This window comes from Atta colombica, unplaced genomic scaffold, assembly GCF_001594045.1.
Source record: "Atta colombica isolate Treedump-2 unplaced genomic scaffold, Acol1.0 scaffold216, whole genome shotgun sequence".
Classification (NCBI taxonomy): Eukaryota; Metazoa; Arthropoda; class Insecta; order Hymenoptera; family Formicidae; genus Atta; species Atta colombica.
In genome coordinates, this window is record NW_017259312.1 from 235,525 (window position 1) to 251,342 (window position 15,818).

Sequence of the window (15,818 nt, forward strand, 5' to 3'; positions counted from 1 at the left end):
CTATCTTCGTCCCGTTCACTTCTTCTCTCCCTCGAGCTTTCCGTTTCTCAACAACTTCTTCGCAAAAAAGCTCGCTCTCTTCCAATCTGACGCTTTCTTCGGGTAACGAAGACCCGATCGGATTCTCTCTGATGAGTCACCCGCGAGGAGATCTACCTACGGTGGAACGGTCGATGACTAAGATCCACGGGACTGGACCCACGATGAAGCCTCGGCGGACACTGAGTCTATCTCGAGACGGATTACGAGGTGGAAGTAAGACGAAGAGGAAAATGTGCAGAGCGGAGCCGAACTCTCAGTACACATGTATATGCACACGCATACACACATGCACATAGGCATCCACATATATACAGACAGGTACACGCACGTGGACACCACACACGCGTGGATCTCGCACGCGCGCGCACGCGGGCGCGCTTTCTTCACGGCGCGGGCGGCGGACAATGTGATTCTAGTCCGATGCGCAACATCGGCACCAACGGCAACGGCACCGACATCAGCATCATCATCAGCATCCGTACGGACACAGGCTCGGTTGCGCCGGTGCGCCGGTCCGTACGTACGTACGTATGTCTGTCCGTCCGTTCGCTCTAGCGTGGCTAGAGCGGTGCCGTGCGCGCCTCAAGCTCTACTCTCTAGCCTCGAGTTCGGCTAGCTGACTAGGAGCTTCTATTTTTATCATGGGGTAGCGAATTGTTCCCCACACGAGACGACTGCGGCTGTGGCTGCACGAGGCGGCAGCTCCGTCGACTCGAATCGTTCGCCAACGCGACCGGGTTCGGATCATTTATAAATAGTTGGAGTTCTCGCACCGCCACGGAAAATCATCGCAAGGATTCGCGGAACGCAGGTCACGGTGAAAGTAGCCCGAGATGCTGCTACGACTATCGCCGGCCGGTATTCGGTCTTCGGGTTACCACTGATACACCGTTCGACGCGCGAGGGAAGAATGACACTTTCATAAATCATCTGTTCCATTCGGAAGATGTGCTTCCTTTAGGCGAGCGAGAGAAGACACGATTTGTCGGAGTATCGGAATTTCGGAAGAATCTCTTTTCCATGAAACATAAACGTGTGAAAAATAAATCGTGCGAGCGAGTGTGTTTGTCAGGATTGATAGAATTAACGAGGTAACGGTGATTCCATCAACGCGAGCGTGGTGAAAAAACCGGGTCCATGTCCCTGTAGTGTAATTTAGGGACGGAACGCGTTGGTGGTGTGTTCGATCGGCCGGGGAAAAAGAGAAAAAAGGGGGGTACGACGGCGCACGCGACCGTGCGAATGTGTGTCTATAGACTCACTGAGGCCTCTTGTAGGACTACATTTTTAATGGAGCGCATGTAGCGGCGCGATATCGGTCAGTTACTCCCCCGCGAGAACGTGAGATAAGAACTAGGTAGACTTCATGGTCTCGAAAGGAGGGGGGAGGGGGAGCGGAGAGGAGAGTACACACGATGAAAAGCCAGGCGAGTCAGAGTCGATGATCCGTATAAATCTGACGTTACAGCGGGATTCGCTACGGTCTATTGACGGCAAACGAACGGCCGGGAGGAGGCGGGGGACGTGTCATTATTTATCGACGCGTGCCATTCTTTTTTATAACATAAATCAATTAATCGATGTGTCCGCTATTAATAATGACGGTAACGAAAAGTGACGGCCGAGCTGCGCTTGTTGGTTGCGCGATGAGAAAAGAAAGAATCCTCTCCTCTCTCCCTTTTTCTCCCTCTCTCTCTCTCTCTCTCTCTCTCTCTCTCTCTCTCTCTCTCTCTCAGCTTCTCTGAAAGCTTTTACCCTTCTAAAAGAGAGGATTATGACGAGTAATTTCGAGGAAAGGACACTGTTATGATCTGGATATCGTTATATCCTTTGCGCGAATCTTATATCGAAAAAGCAACGAAAACTGTGTCAGTGAAGTCTTGAATCTCGAGGCAAATGGCACAACCTGTTTATTGCGGTATCAGCACATGGCGACATGGTCGAATCGCCGATAGATAAAGAGAACACAAAAACACGAGCATTATAACAAAATATGTAACAACAAAATCGTCATCGTTACAACAAAATATGTAACATGCCGAAACAGTTACACATCTTTCTCTAAAGATCTGTTTTTTATTCCTGTAACTAGACTGCACTAGAACTTTCATGCTTTTGCCAAATATCAAACATATATTTATTTCACTTTAAGTTCCAAAAGTATATACTATAATAATAAATTACAAAAAATATCAGAAAAATCGAGAAAATCTAAATTATTTTCTATCACGACAACGCTAATATTATTTAATTGCGTTATAGAACAATGGAAAAGGATTTTTTCTTGATTTAATAAATCTTGACATAACTCTTTCTCTAATTTCACCTACACGTTGTTTAAAAAATCGTGCCTCTCCGGCGAATCTTTGTCTCGCAAATATACATAGTGATATAAGAGACGAAATTTCCGCATCGAAATAGAGCAGACCAGCTTGAAATGGGAACGTGTTCCAGATTTGATTAACTTCCCGTCGAGCAAGCGAGAAATCGGATCCCCAATTAAAAGTTTAACGTTTTCCTCCTTTCGCACGTATATATTCTTCCTCACCTAGACACAATTTCCCAAGAAATTTCATGAAGAGAAATATAGAAGGAACCAGTTGATGGAAAAAAAAAAATAATAAACTAGCAACGAGCTCTTTCTAAAAATTATATACTGATAACTACCTCTTAGGATGATGCCAATGACAACGATGACAACAATAACAGGCAACAATGATATATTCGAATTCACAAAAAATTCAAATCAAACCTCTCTCAACGAAGCACCAATGCCTTCCTTCGGAATACATTTCTTCAAATACCATCGAACACTTGCTCACCAATTTAGTAATAATCAACTCGTCCTCATAGATGATACCACATACATCCACGATATATGCAATAAATTCACTTTCATCACCAACACTCCCACGGAAAAGCGAATTGTAATGCGAAGATGGAACAGTTGGTTTACACGGACAGAGTTGATTCGCGCAGATATCGCGATTGGCGACGATCGCTCGTTCGCGAAGATCGCTTTCGCGAAAATTTGCACGCGGTGAATAAGACGCATATGACTGCACAAGCCTTAGGTTCGAGCACACTTCCGGGCAATCGATCCGGTTCGGTCCGAGTAACACGTGCGACGTACAGCGCCGGCGGCGTCACCTCGCACCCTCGTCTCTCTTTTTTTTAGAACCTTCACCGGATGCACGTATACCCCTGGGATCTTCATATATTTCAGCACCTATCGGTCGTCGAGAAGATATACCGAGAGAGATAGGAGATAGGCGCTTTATCGTCGCGTGCGCCGGTTCTTCGGCGTCGGGCGAATATCTTCACGCGGCATCGTAGCGGCGCACGCAAATGCGTCCCTATTTCTAATATGTGTCACGAGGACAACGGCTTCCACGCACATGTATGTTATCCTTTCGTCACCGTGACTTGCATCGCGGATATTGACGAAAGTGATAAGACCCGCGAAGCGCTTTCTTGATCATCGAACGAGCTCGCGGTTCGATCGTACCGGTATGTTCGCGCACGTTCACGTTATGTAGTTGACGTTTCTTTGATTAACGACACCTCTACTTGTAACAACACGTCGGCATCATTCCGAATCACGGAAACCTTCTCTACCACCGCGTGTACGCAGCGTTCTCTCCCTTTCTCGAGAATGAAATTTTTATTGACACGTGCGCGAACACGGGTCGATCCCACAGCGATCCTCCGCGTGCGCGTTTCTGTCCCGCTCTCACGCGCCCATTCCCGTCGACGTCGTCCACCGGGGAAGACGGGCTAAACGATGGTACCAGAGACAGTACCAAAATGGTACGATAAGTCTGCGACCGGCCGGTTCTCCCGTTGCGACTTCGACCTTTCCCCGCTTTGCACTCGTGCTCCTACTCGTTGGAAATGCCGTCCTTCCTGTCGCCTTCGTCACCGATATTATTTTCGTTTTTATTGTTGTCCACCTCCTTCTCGTCGCGAATACGTAAAAAATCTTCCCCTGCGACGTCGACGCACGTACCGTGCTTACGGGAATGTGCGTGAGGTCAGGGTGGCATGATTACGACTATCAGTCTCGCAGTGCGCCGCCGCCGTCGTTGGTCGCATCGCCACCTCCGTCGCCTTCATCGCCGTCGCCGCCGCCGCTGTTGTTGGTCACGTCGTCGCGATGACGGTAGCGTCGCGACGCCTGGCGTCGTCGTGCCGACGGTGAAACTTGTGTACGGACCGCATCGCTACGCCCTGGTGCGGCGGTCGGACGAGCGCGATCGACTAGTTTTCCGTTACAGTCAACCGATAATCTGTTCTCTTGTGATTGCATTGATTTTTTGTATCTATTCTATAATAAATAAATATAATGAAAAATATGTATAAAAAATATGTATGAGTAATATTTTTCTAAGTATGCTGATTATCATATATTTTTCGCTTTATATCATTCAAAATCTATGATTAAATTTGACATAATAATTGTTACTTTATATTTATACTATATATTTATACTACGAGATATTTAACAAATTTTATTTAAAAAGAAACGTATGCTAACTTTATTTTAAATTATTTTGTAACATATAAAATGATATGATAAAAATTTCTTTTATCGAATTTGGGTAAAAAAATCATTTTTTTCATCAAATTTTTAGAAATGTTTTGATCAACTGTCATTTATTGATAACTTGCTTTTAACTTGATGGCAATACATTTCGTTGAATTTTTCATTATATCAGCAGCTGGTCAAAGCACAATCTTCATGTATCTCCTTTTATTTATGAATCAGTCATCACTAAAAGTATCACATAATCAGCTAAAATATTATTTTATTATCAAATTATGATTTTACATATAAAAATCAAGAGAAAAAAATTAAATAATTTTTAAATTAACAATAAGAGAATTAGTGTTGAAATTTTATGTAGATACTTATACGTAATAATAGAACAATTTGTAAAATTTTTGTTATATTTTTTATATTTTGAAAATAGGTATTAAATAAATTCATTGTAAATTAAAAATCTTTACAACTTTAAATTGCTTCAGTGAATCGACTTCAAGTTTTATCAAAAGTCTCTAAACAAGTCTCTACGTGGGTCGTTTAATAAGTTTGGTAATTTTCCATGAAATGGCGCTACAACCCATTTGATAACGCGACATCTTGAAAGATCCACTCTTCGAACCCCTTCAGGCCAAATTTCAGCCAGAAAGGACGCATAGTTCACGTTTGGTAGTCATTTGAAGTGAGATTGGCGCGCAAAAAAGTGCTCTTCCATCAAGACAACGCGCCGTCCCACAAGTCGACCATTGCAATGACAAAACTACGAATTACGGACTATGAGTTGATTCCTCATCCACCCTATTCTCCTGATTTGGCCCCGTGTGACTTCTTTCTGTTCCCAAACTTAAAAACTTGGCTCGGTGGGAAGAAATTCTCGTCAAATGAAGCAGTCATTGTCGCCGTCAATGAGTATTTTACAGACTTTGAGACAGTCTTCAAATGACTACCAAATGTGAACTATGCGTCCTTTCTGGCTGAAATTTGGCCTGAAGGGGTTCGAAGAGTGGATCTTTCGAGATGTCGCGTCATCAAATGAATTGTAGCGCCATTTCATGGAAATTTACCAAACTTATCAAACGATCCACGTATATATGTAAGATATTGGTTTCTAATATTTAAAAAATAGATATTAGATATCCTTAAAATTACTGTAATATGGAAAATAAAAAATAAGAATTTTATTCAAGAATATCTTATCATTTTTTACACATTATTCACACAAATTTATATATTTATTCCATAATTATTTATATTTAAAAACTACATAATAATAATTTTATTTACAAAATTACTGATAACAATTTAATCAATTTTAAAAATTAAATATTTTTTTTTTTTAGGTAAATAAAAAGAAACGGAGTAAAAAAATTATTAAATGTCAAAACTTTTGAAGAAAAGAATAGAAAGATAACTTCAGTTTAATATTTAACTATATTTCTTTCTTAATTTAAACGATGTTGTAAAATTTGTTATCTCTAGAAAAAAGATAAAAGTTTCAGATCAACGAAGATGAAAATATAAATTATACATTTACATTTGACTTTAAACAATTTCTCACATTATTGATATCTATTCTTTTACATAAGTAAGAAACTTAATCAAATAATTATTAAAATGTAATATAGAATGTGTAAAAAATATATATAATGATTACGCAAAAAAAGAAAAATACACTGTGTATCGCGTATATGTAAATCGCGCACGTACGTAATAAGTATAAAAGATATTATATAAATATTTTTGTTCAATTTAAATGTTTTATTGTTTTAATGATAAACATTTTGCGTATATAGATATACGTGGATAATGTTTTCTTTTTTCTTTAAATATTATGCTTGATTAGAAAATTCTAGCATTATAAATGTAGCATTATAAATGTAAATTATAAATTATATTAATGTACATTATATTATGTACATTATATTAAATATATTATAAATATATTATGAAACATATAAAAAAGTATATAATATAGAATATACAAGAATATATGAATATATATATATATTTCCGATATTATGTATATATAATTAATTTTTGATAAATCGACGAGTTTCTCTTAGACGAAGGTCGGTTAAGGTCAATACAAACATCAATATAACTGATAAACGCAGCGCATGACATCATGATGATTGTAATCGTGTATTTACATTTACAAATAAACATCGGAAGATACTGGCTGATACAACTCCTCCTATTATTAATATTTCAATATTATCTCCAAGAAAGGATACGGCTTTTAATCACTTCTGCAATGATTTGTTGAAAGTATAACGCGTGTTAAATAAATTAGTACTTATCACCATTGTGGGGAATAAAAATAAAGCAAATAAAATCATGAATCGACACTTTCACGTGATGCGGAGTTTTGTAAGAGTGCCGCGATATCGCATTGTGCTGACGCCTCTCTCTCTCTCTCTCTCTCTCTCTCTCTTTCTCTCTGAGAATACTTACGAATAGTACGAGCAATTATAAATAGTGTTGTCACATCGTTTTAAACTCCTGTTGGAAATTATATATTTAGCCGAAAAGAGAATCAGAACAGAGAGAACATTTTACGAGTCCGGAAGATTCACGACTCCAATATTCCGTGGCAGGCTTACCAATAATAGTCAATTCTTCAACTAAGAAGAAGAAGGAACTTTTCGAGCTTGGCTGATTTATATGCAGATTACAATCAATATCTAAGCAACACGTTCGATTACCACAGGAGTACGTTATCAAGAAAATATCTTGGAGTGTGCACGCATTAGGTTTCAACCGGTAATAGAATTACTCTCCTTTCTCGGAGGAATTGATTTCTGTCTCAGTATTACATGCGATGTCCCTTGACAGACATCAGCAGAAACGTTCATTGTTGTAGGTAGATTTAACATGTGACAAATCTATTTTCCGAATATATCGTTACTGAGATTGTTTAAATGATTGCTGTAAACTGTCGCGCGATTTGTGTGCGACTTGTACGTAGATTACCCGTTTATTTCCACAATCAATACAATCGATATTCCCAGTGTTTCCGCGCTCATATTTTTCAGCTGACATTTTGCAAAATGATGTACTCTCAACGGTGCAGTTGTTCACAATTTTTCACTACTGCAAATATTGCTTTAGCATAACGCCGTCGCCCTCTGCCGATTGAAACTCAATCAATAATCATTTATTTTTGAATGTATATAAATATGAACAGAAACAGATGCATAGAGTTTTAGAGAAAAAAAACAAAGAAAAATACGAAATAAAAAATTAATGTTTTACTTAAACATTATCTTGTTATTTTATTTACAATGTAATATTATATCTGATGTTTGAACGAAATATTTATTTTTAATAAATTTTTATTAATTTTTTTCTATTTATTTAATTCTCAGTCAATTAAAAAAATGTTTATTGTAAATTTAGATATATAATTCACTACACACAGACAACTTGTATAAATGTATTATAATAAAAATATATTCGTGCGTGCACATTCACACACTTGTAAAGTTAAAAAACATGTATGAATATTGTAAATACTGTAAATAATATTTACAATATATCACAATTAAATTCTGTTTAAATAATTTATTTATTTAAGTAAAATCTATTTGTATTGCAGAACGAGCGCTTCCAGGAGCCGTAATAGAATGGATCTGACTCTCCGCTCTTTCAAATTAAGAGACGTGAAACCATCAAAGGAGAACTTCTTGCAAGTCGAGCGTGATAGTGTCACAGAGAGAAACGATACTATCGGAGAGCGAAAATGCAGACTGAAGGAAAAGTCGCGCGATGAATTCCGGATAATTAATTTGGCCGAGGTTGCCTGGCACGACACTCCTGACAACTGCTGGCTCGTGATCTACGATTACGTATACGATTGCACGGAATTTTTGAACAGTCACCCAGGCGGCCAGGATATTCTCCTAGAACATGCAGGACGAGATGCCACCTTAGCGTTCATTTCAACTGGTCACTCTGCCATCGCTAACGCAACTTTAGAAAGGTACAAAATTGGTGAGCTTCCGTCGAAAGAGAGACTTTTCCGCACTCCCAACGGCCTAAAGATCTCGGGATTCTAATCTGTTCAGATCATCGAAGGTTATCATCATCATTGTGACGCACTCGGGAAAAGATCAAATTTTATATGAAAAATAGATTGACATATCAAACACTTTTATTTAACTTTTTTGAAAAGTATGATTTCTATATAGCTTCTATATAGATTCTACGGAAGTTAGTTATATTTGAAATATTGCCGTTGCTTCTATAAACATTTTCTTTTTCCCGAATTAGTCTTTTTTTTTCCAAGTCTTCTCATTTGATTTTATTTTAATTGATTAATACTCTATATTTTATTATATTTCATCAGCAGTGTTGTGATTGAAAAAAAATCAATTAAATAACTTATTGTAATGTGCCGCCTATTTTTACATAATAATTCACAATTTCACTTTTTAGCTTTCTAAAACTGATTTTATCGTATTATCAATAGCAAGAGATATTTTTAAATAATCAAACTTAGATTGAACCTATGTAATACATAAATTATTATATCTAGAATTTTAAACAGAAAAGAGGAAATGGTTACATATCGATTTTTATTTGTTTGTAACAAATCATAACGATTTTTTTGTCAGTATTTAAATTCGATACAATCATTACTACAATGATGCAAGCTACGTTATACATTAACAATGTATTACAACTTGACGATAAATTAGGTTTACTATTTCTCTATTTTTATTTATTACATCTACATAGTGATCAAATAATTTCAAATTTCTTTCTCTTGTTTCACGTGCGTGTGCTAAAGTACTTCTTAAAATATAAAAACGATAAAATCATTGGATCATATAATGAAAATATATAGCTAATCTTAAGCGATGTGTTATCCGTTTATCACTAAAAAATAAAAAATATAAAATCGGCTAAAAAATAGTTTGCATGTAGTTTTATTCTTGAATTACGAAATGTACTAATTAAAAGAATAAGAATAAGAATACGCAACGATAATTTTTATTCAGTTAAAGTAGACCACGAACATAATTAGTTACATTTTCGCAATTAATCTTCGTGAATAATTACTTGCAATAAGATTTTACAACTTCAAAGTATTATCGCAAATTAATGAGACGATTTTAATTTCGTAACATGACTGATTACATATATATATACAATAGAATTTCCCTAACTTCAGTACTCTCTGTAAATTTTTTTATGCCTCCTCCATATATGTACATGATGTTGTGTAATAAAAATTTTCAATGTTAAAATAAAATTATGTTGCGTTGGCGTCTGTGTACAAAACGTTCTCACTCTATATGTAATATATGTTATTTTTTTTTAATGCCTTCGCCCCTAATGTAATAAGAATGAAGAAAACTTCACTAATTTATCACGGCTCCGCATAGTAGAGATTATGGAAGTTCCACTGTATATACCAGACAAGATATTTGAAAGATTTTTTGGTATCTAGACAAATGTTACATTTTTCATGAAAAGTTACTTTATTATTACTGAAGATAATAAATATTTAAAATTCTCTCTCTCTCTCTCTCTCTCTCTCTCTCTCTCTCTCTCTCTCTGTCGTGTATTTCGAAAGAATTATTTCGAAGCTATATTTCTCAAAAAAGCTTTTTATATCTTCATTCGATAAAATAAATGAAATAGAGGATCGATGAAATAATAATCAATGCTCAGAGAATAAAAGAATACTTTACACTGGATACATTTTATATATTTCTTAATTCTCTAACACACATTTATAATATACATAACATACAGTATGAGGTAATATAGCGATATAGCTCATTCGTAATATAATATGTTGTCGATAGACCGATATAATAAACTCTTCATTTCCGTTAGTCGGAAGGCAATACCGTTCGTTTATTAAATTAGCAATGTACTCAGTTTATACGTTAACTCTATTATTTAGTATTTATCTAAAATTACACACATAACAATACTCTTTACGATATTTACACTTAACCACAAAATGTACATATAAAATATATAATATGTTTTGTATGTATATGCGTATATGTGTATACATATTTATGTGTGCACATGCATGCGTTTAAGATAAAATAAAGAAAAGAGAAAAGAGATAAGTCTTATTAATATGATTAGTATCATTCTCTCCCATGGCGAGCCGTCACTCCTTAGTTTTGCATGTCTTAACATCTCGCTGATAGAAAAACGTTACAAAACCGATGGAAAAATTTCGATATAACGAGAATCTTCCTGTATATTAAATAGATTTTATGTTACATGCGGTGAGTTGCGATACGAAATATGCAATAGTCTATGCACATCCCTCTCTCTAACTTTATACTATATAATTGAATAACTAATTTTGTTCTCCGTTCGATTTTTAACATTAAGATAGGTTGTTCATAATACGTAAGATTCTCTCATAATACATTTAATTTGAACTCAATAAGTGCATAAATTTCACATATGACTAAAACTATATACTTTTTCTATTTTATTACGCCAGTGATACTAATGTGATACTTGCGCACTTTGATGCACGCATCATCACGCTACGCTACGTTGATCAACACCAACTTTACATACTACTTTCTGTTTTGTATGTTGTTAGGACTGTGTCAAATAGCGAATGTCCATAGCATTCGCTCATTTATAAATTGTCTCTGCTAAATTCTAAATGACAATTTGAAAATGAATAACACATGCATAATATGCACAAAATAAAAATAGCTTCGCTAACAAGTTTTTTTTTTACGATTAATATCGTTATAATTATAAATCACAAAACATAAAAAATATAGCTAAAATCATTTCGACATATCAGAGATTCTAATAAAAATGTTCGAAACAGTAATTATTTATCGCGAAGAAACAATATTTGTGTAGAAAAAATTAAATTCGACATTTAAATTAAATTTCTAACTTTTCATTTTATAACATTGAATATCATAATTATTAAATTTTGTTTGGAGCAAAGTTTGTCCTCAATTCAATAAAAATAAAATTCTGTTATTAATTTTCGCTTTTAGGATTTCATTCCGCAACGCTTTCTATTTTATAATGTGAAATAAACTGAATAAATTAGATTTAATATAAATTATAATTCTAAAAAATAAGAGTGTATTAAGTCAACATACGACTCAATATTTAATTTCCATTCTTTAAAATAATATTCAGCGCGAAAGAGAGTTTCTTCGGGTTTTTTTTTTCTTTTGAAAAACATACAGACTAGAATCGTCGTCCAACAGAAAAATTCCACAGAGTTTGAAAAATTAAACCTGTGTGGCTTCAATATATGATATTGTTTATTTGACCGTTATTTGTATCTGCAGAAAATTCTATCGTTTGTCCGAAAAGCTAGAAATTTCTCTTCGCTGATCCGGAAAAATGAGAACGCGTTCATTATTCGTCGTTATTCTTTGTGTGACCAAACGAAGCGGACTGCAAAATCATATATCCGATCTATTGTATCTCAATTGTCTCTGATCGGTTTAGGTCATCAAGTTTCCCTTTTTCCTTTATAGACACACTAAAATAGCGGAACTAGCTCTATGACATATTGTTGAAAATTTCGATTTCCTGTACTACGAATATAAAGCTTGCTTTTTCATGCGTGTTTCATGCGTGTAACAGCTTCGTTGCTTACTGTATTTTTTTCAAAAGAAAAATTGGAAAATTTAAAAATAAAAATTTATTTTTTTAATTTAAATTTATTCGGCCTCAAATACTATCATCATCCGGAGCATGGAAATTGGATATCAAGTTAAGAATAAAAATTTATCATTTAACGAGTTTTTTATGAAAAAAAGAATTTGTTTTAAAAAATACATATTTTTTCATTTGAAATAATTTTCATTAAAACTAAAATTTAGCTAACTTATCACACTTTTCTTATAATTCATATAATAGAAAATGAAATAGCTTAATTCCATAGTAAATTCTTATTATTTTATTTTAAAAGTTATTTTAAATATCTATGTTTTTTTACGAACATATATATATATTTCTTTGCTTAGTTGTCTATCAAAATTAAATAAAAACAGATAGTTTGATCAGTAATAATTGATTATAAATGGTGAACATATCTAGATACTTAGCATACAGTAATATCTTTAGAAGAAGACCATGCCCACAAAATGGCATATATGTATAAATGTAAAATATATGTGTGTGTATTTAAAATGTGTTTGATGTGAATATAAGTATGTGTTTCCACTATATTTTAGTTGATTCTATTGTGTGGACACAATCAAAAAGGAAATTAGGCAATGGGTAAAATCCTTCTTCTAAAGACACCGGTGTACAGAAGTACGTAAAATTGTAATACTAATTGCATTCGAGAAATAATTAATAGAGAATAGATACTTTCAAGCAGATACCGTTTAGAAATATCATTTGATACTTACATATTCACATATACAATTGATACTTTACTATCAGAAATCGAAACTAATTATGAGGTTTTATTCATTAAATTCATAAAAGCACCGAGACGCGACATTGCAACAACATTATATCTCGTTGCATACATGAATAGATTATAATACGTCATCAATCCAGGATCAAGTAATTTCGCAAACGCTTTCTTTGACACAGTTCAGCTACCAAGGAAAACATTCGCGAATTAACTCAACTGTGAATTGATGACAGTATCAATCTTCCTGCAATTTCCTGTTAAAGTGAAGTTGTTCATTCTTTTACATCAGGCTGCAGAGAGCAAATCCTGGTCCAGAATCGAATGCCGACTGTAATACCGTGGTTTCCATGCAAAATGCAGCATCCGTATACATTGCCGCAATTCGTTGTTGTTGCGCTCGACTTTCGCTCTGTGATCTGCAAGCATATTAAAATTTTTCTAATTGGGAAATGTTTCTAGTAGTAACTAAAATTATTTGAAATAAAAAAATAGATAGAATAAACAGATTGAAAAAATTATTCTATTCTTCGAATTATATATTATAATTTTGATTAAATTAATGCTTACACTCTCGAACATTTTTATTCGAGGAAAGTGTGTAACATGTTTCAGAAAACTCTTGAAATTATTCTTGTCATTTTCCTCTTAATTTGCTCGCGATTATAGCAGAGAAAAAAATGCAAAAAAAAGAAGGAATCTCGGCAGCTCAGCATTTACATAATTGCTGTCTGTGCCATTTTTCTAAACCACTTTAAACCTGCTACTGGTTCTCAGCGCCTCAAAATGTCTCGAGGTAGCTAAGTACCTCCTTAGCCAAGCTAACTCCCGACGGTGTCGTAGTCGCATATGCCCATCCCGGAAACTATGTGAATTATTCCGCGAGCGATACCGGCTCCGAGATACGAGACGTGACAGCCGAGGTCGGCTCTTACAGCCTCTCGACTACTCACCTGAGAGGCATTGCCCGCGCACGTCTCTGCACTCTGACCTGTACCCTCGGGACTGATTGTGAGTAGCCATCGTCTCTAGATTGTTGTCGTTGCTGTTGATGTTGATACTGTAAACCACGATCGCTTAGCGCCAGCTGCGTCAAATACTCGCGAAGCTCAGGTTGGCTGGCCAAGAGCTCACGTCGTGAGATACTCGAAGCTTGATTAGACGTCGTCGTCGAGTCGGACCACGGTGGCGGAGGAGTATGTGAGCGTGATGTCATCGCGTTCTTGTGATAAAGATACTCCTCGTACGTCGGTGGCAGACCGTTCTACAGAAAACGAAAATGTAGTTCCTCATAGTTAATAAAGAAAAGATATAAAACAAAATATGCAGAAGTTGCACATATACATGCAAAAAAATGGAAAAGGCACTAGCGTCTGAATTTAAAAGCTTGCTATTCTAGACATTAACAGTTGAAATAAATAATATTTTAATGAATTGGGATTATTTTTTTTGTTAGATTATTTTTTGTTAAATTATTTACTTGATATTTTGCATACAACAAATTTTATTTTTACAATTTTTGCTAGTGCTCTTTATAATAATTCTTTTAAAATCTTACATTTTGAACCATAGTACGCAATAATATACAGTTTCAAGCGAGAAATGTGTTACACGAAAAATGCATGTGTTACAAAAAATTAAAAAAATTTTTTAATGCGCGAGAGTATTTGCTTTATGTGAGAGGATATTTGCGATGGTTTCATATAAAAACCTGCTTTTAAGATAAGTAATTAGGACAAGGTCCGATATACAGAATTTTTATTTTACAAATAGAAAATACTGTTTTTCATGCCTGTCTCTTTGTTTCTAATAAGTTGTTTTATGTTTAAAAGCACATCGTCATTAATGATCAATTACTGTAATCAAAAGCAATAAACAAAATTGAGATATACTAATGAGGCATAACATTTTCATCCTCCTGCATTTCGTTTTATTTAACAACGATCGTCATGAGAATAGTCCTTGAATAATTAAAAAAATTAATTAACAATAACTTCAGAAATCTACTGCTCGCGAAACCACATTAGGATCACGTTACTCTCCGCAACTCTGATTCTCAGGTTATAGTTACTTATTATTATATTTGCATAGTGGTTTCGATACCTGATATTTTGTATTGTGTTTCAGATGCGAAACAACAATTTGTTATTTCGCGAAATAAAACTGTCTATTTTAATTCAAGGCGATCTATTTTAATTCAAGAAAAATAATGAACTTTGAATCTGTCATCTGATTCTTCAATTTTTATATAATAATTTTGATATAATAATAGCTCTTTGATAATCACAAGAATAATCGTGTTTTTAAACAGCATAATTAATGTTATTAATTTTAATAAAAAGTAAACTTTTGTAATTCACATAAATTCATCAATGGAAGCTCGAGTAACAAAATTAACCGCGTAAATCAGTTCCACATTTTATATCACGCTGAAAATTATAATAAAACCGCAAACTGTTTTTTAATATTCTTCTTAAACCGACCACAGTTTGCATCCATGGTATAAAACGCAGTGAAAAAACTTTTCTCGTTTCTCATCAGTCGACTTGCCTTGCACATTATATCGTAAAAGCGAGAGCTTGCGAGAGCTTGCAAGCATACATCCTCTCCTTTTGTGTTTCCCGCAAAAGGTGTCGACTCTTGTTTAATGTAATTGTAGCATAATGCTCTTGTATTTAATGCTAATATTATGCTATTAATATTAAATTTTACGCAGAAATGACTTTTGTAATTTTGACATATATTTTATTAAACATTTTTATAGTTTAATATTATGCTACATTAAAAATTATCTTCTCTCCAAAAGACTAAAAATAATATCGACTTTATATATATATATATATA

The 15,818-nt window shown here is 34.8% G+C and overlaps 3 protein-coding genes across 6 annotated transcripts in view; 1 reads left to right on the plus strand and 2 right to left on the minus strand.

Annotated features, from left to right (window-relative positions):
- The window catches only part of LOC108687777 (junctophilin-1-like), a 34,193-nt gene extending 33,839 nt beyond the window's left edge, over positions 1–354 (minus strand). Inside the window, exon 1 of the mRNA XM_018193726.1 lies at positions 161–354. The gene's annotated coding sequence lies outside the window, so the exon portion shown is untranslated. The remainder of the gene's footprint in view (positions 1–160) is intronic.
- A 6,580-nt stretch (positions 355–6,934) lies between these two features.
- LOC108687756 (cytochrome b5-like) overlaps positions 6,935–15,818 on the plus strand; it is a 12,977-nt gene continuing 4,093 nt past the window's right edge. The window contains exons 1-2 of one of the 4 annotated variants that reach the window (XM_018193704.1): positions 6,935–7,348; positions 8,184–8,728. In XM_018193704.1, the coding sequence (XP_018049193.1) occupies positions 8,212–8,643 (432 nt within the window). In that variant the 5' untranslated portion in view covers positions 6,935–7,348; positions 8,184–8,211 and the 3' untranslated portion in view covers positions 8,644–8,728. Of the gene's footprint in view, positions 7,349–7,397; positions 7,445–8,183; positions 8,729–15,818 lie in introns of those variants that run through there. The other 3 variants (XM_018193702.1, XM_018193701.1, XM_018193700.1) reach the window with 3 other exon arrangements.
- Positions 13,258–15,818, minus strand: part of LOC108687755 — a 45,930-nt gene continuing 43,369 nt past the window's right edge. The window contains exons 4-5 of the mRNA XM_018193699.1: positions 13,928–14,238; positions 13,258–13,393 (exon numbers count right to left, since the gene is read on the minus strand). Of these exons, the coding sequence (XP_018049188.1) occupies positions 13,258–13,393; positions 13,928–14,238 (447 nt within the window). The remainder of the gene's footprint in view (positions 13,394–13,927; positions 14,239–15,818) is intronic.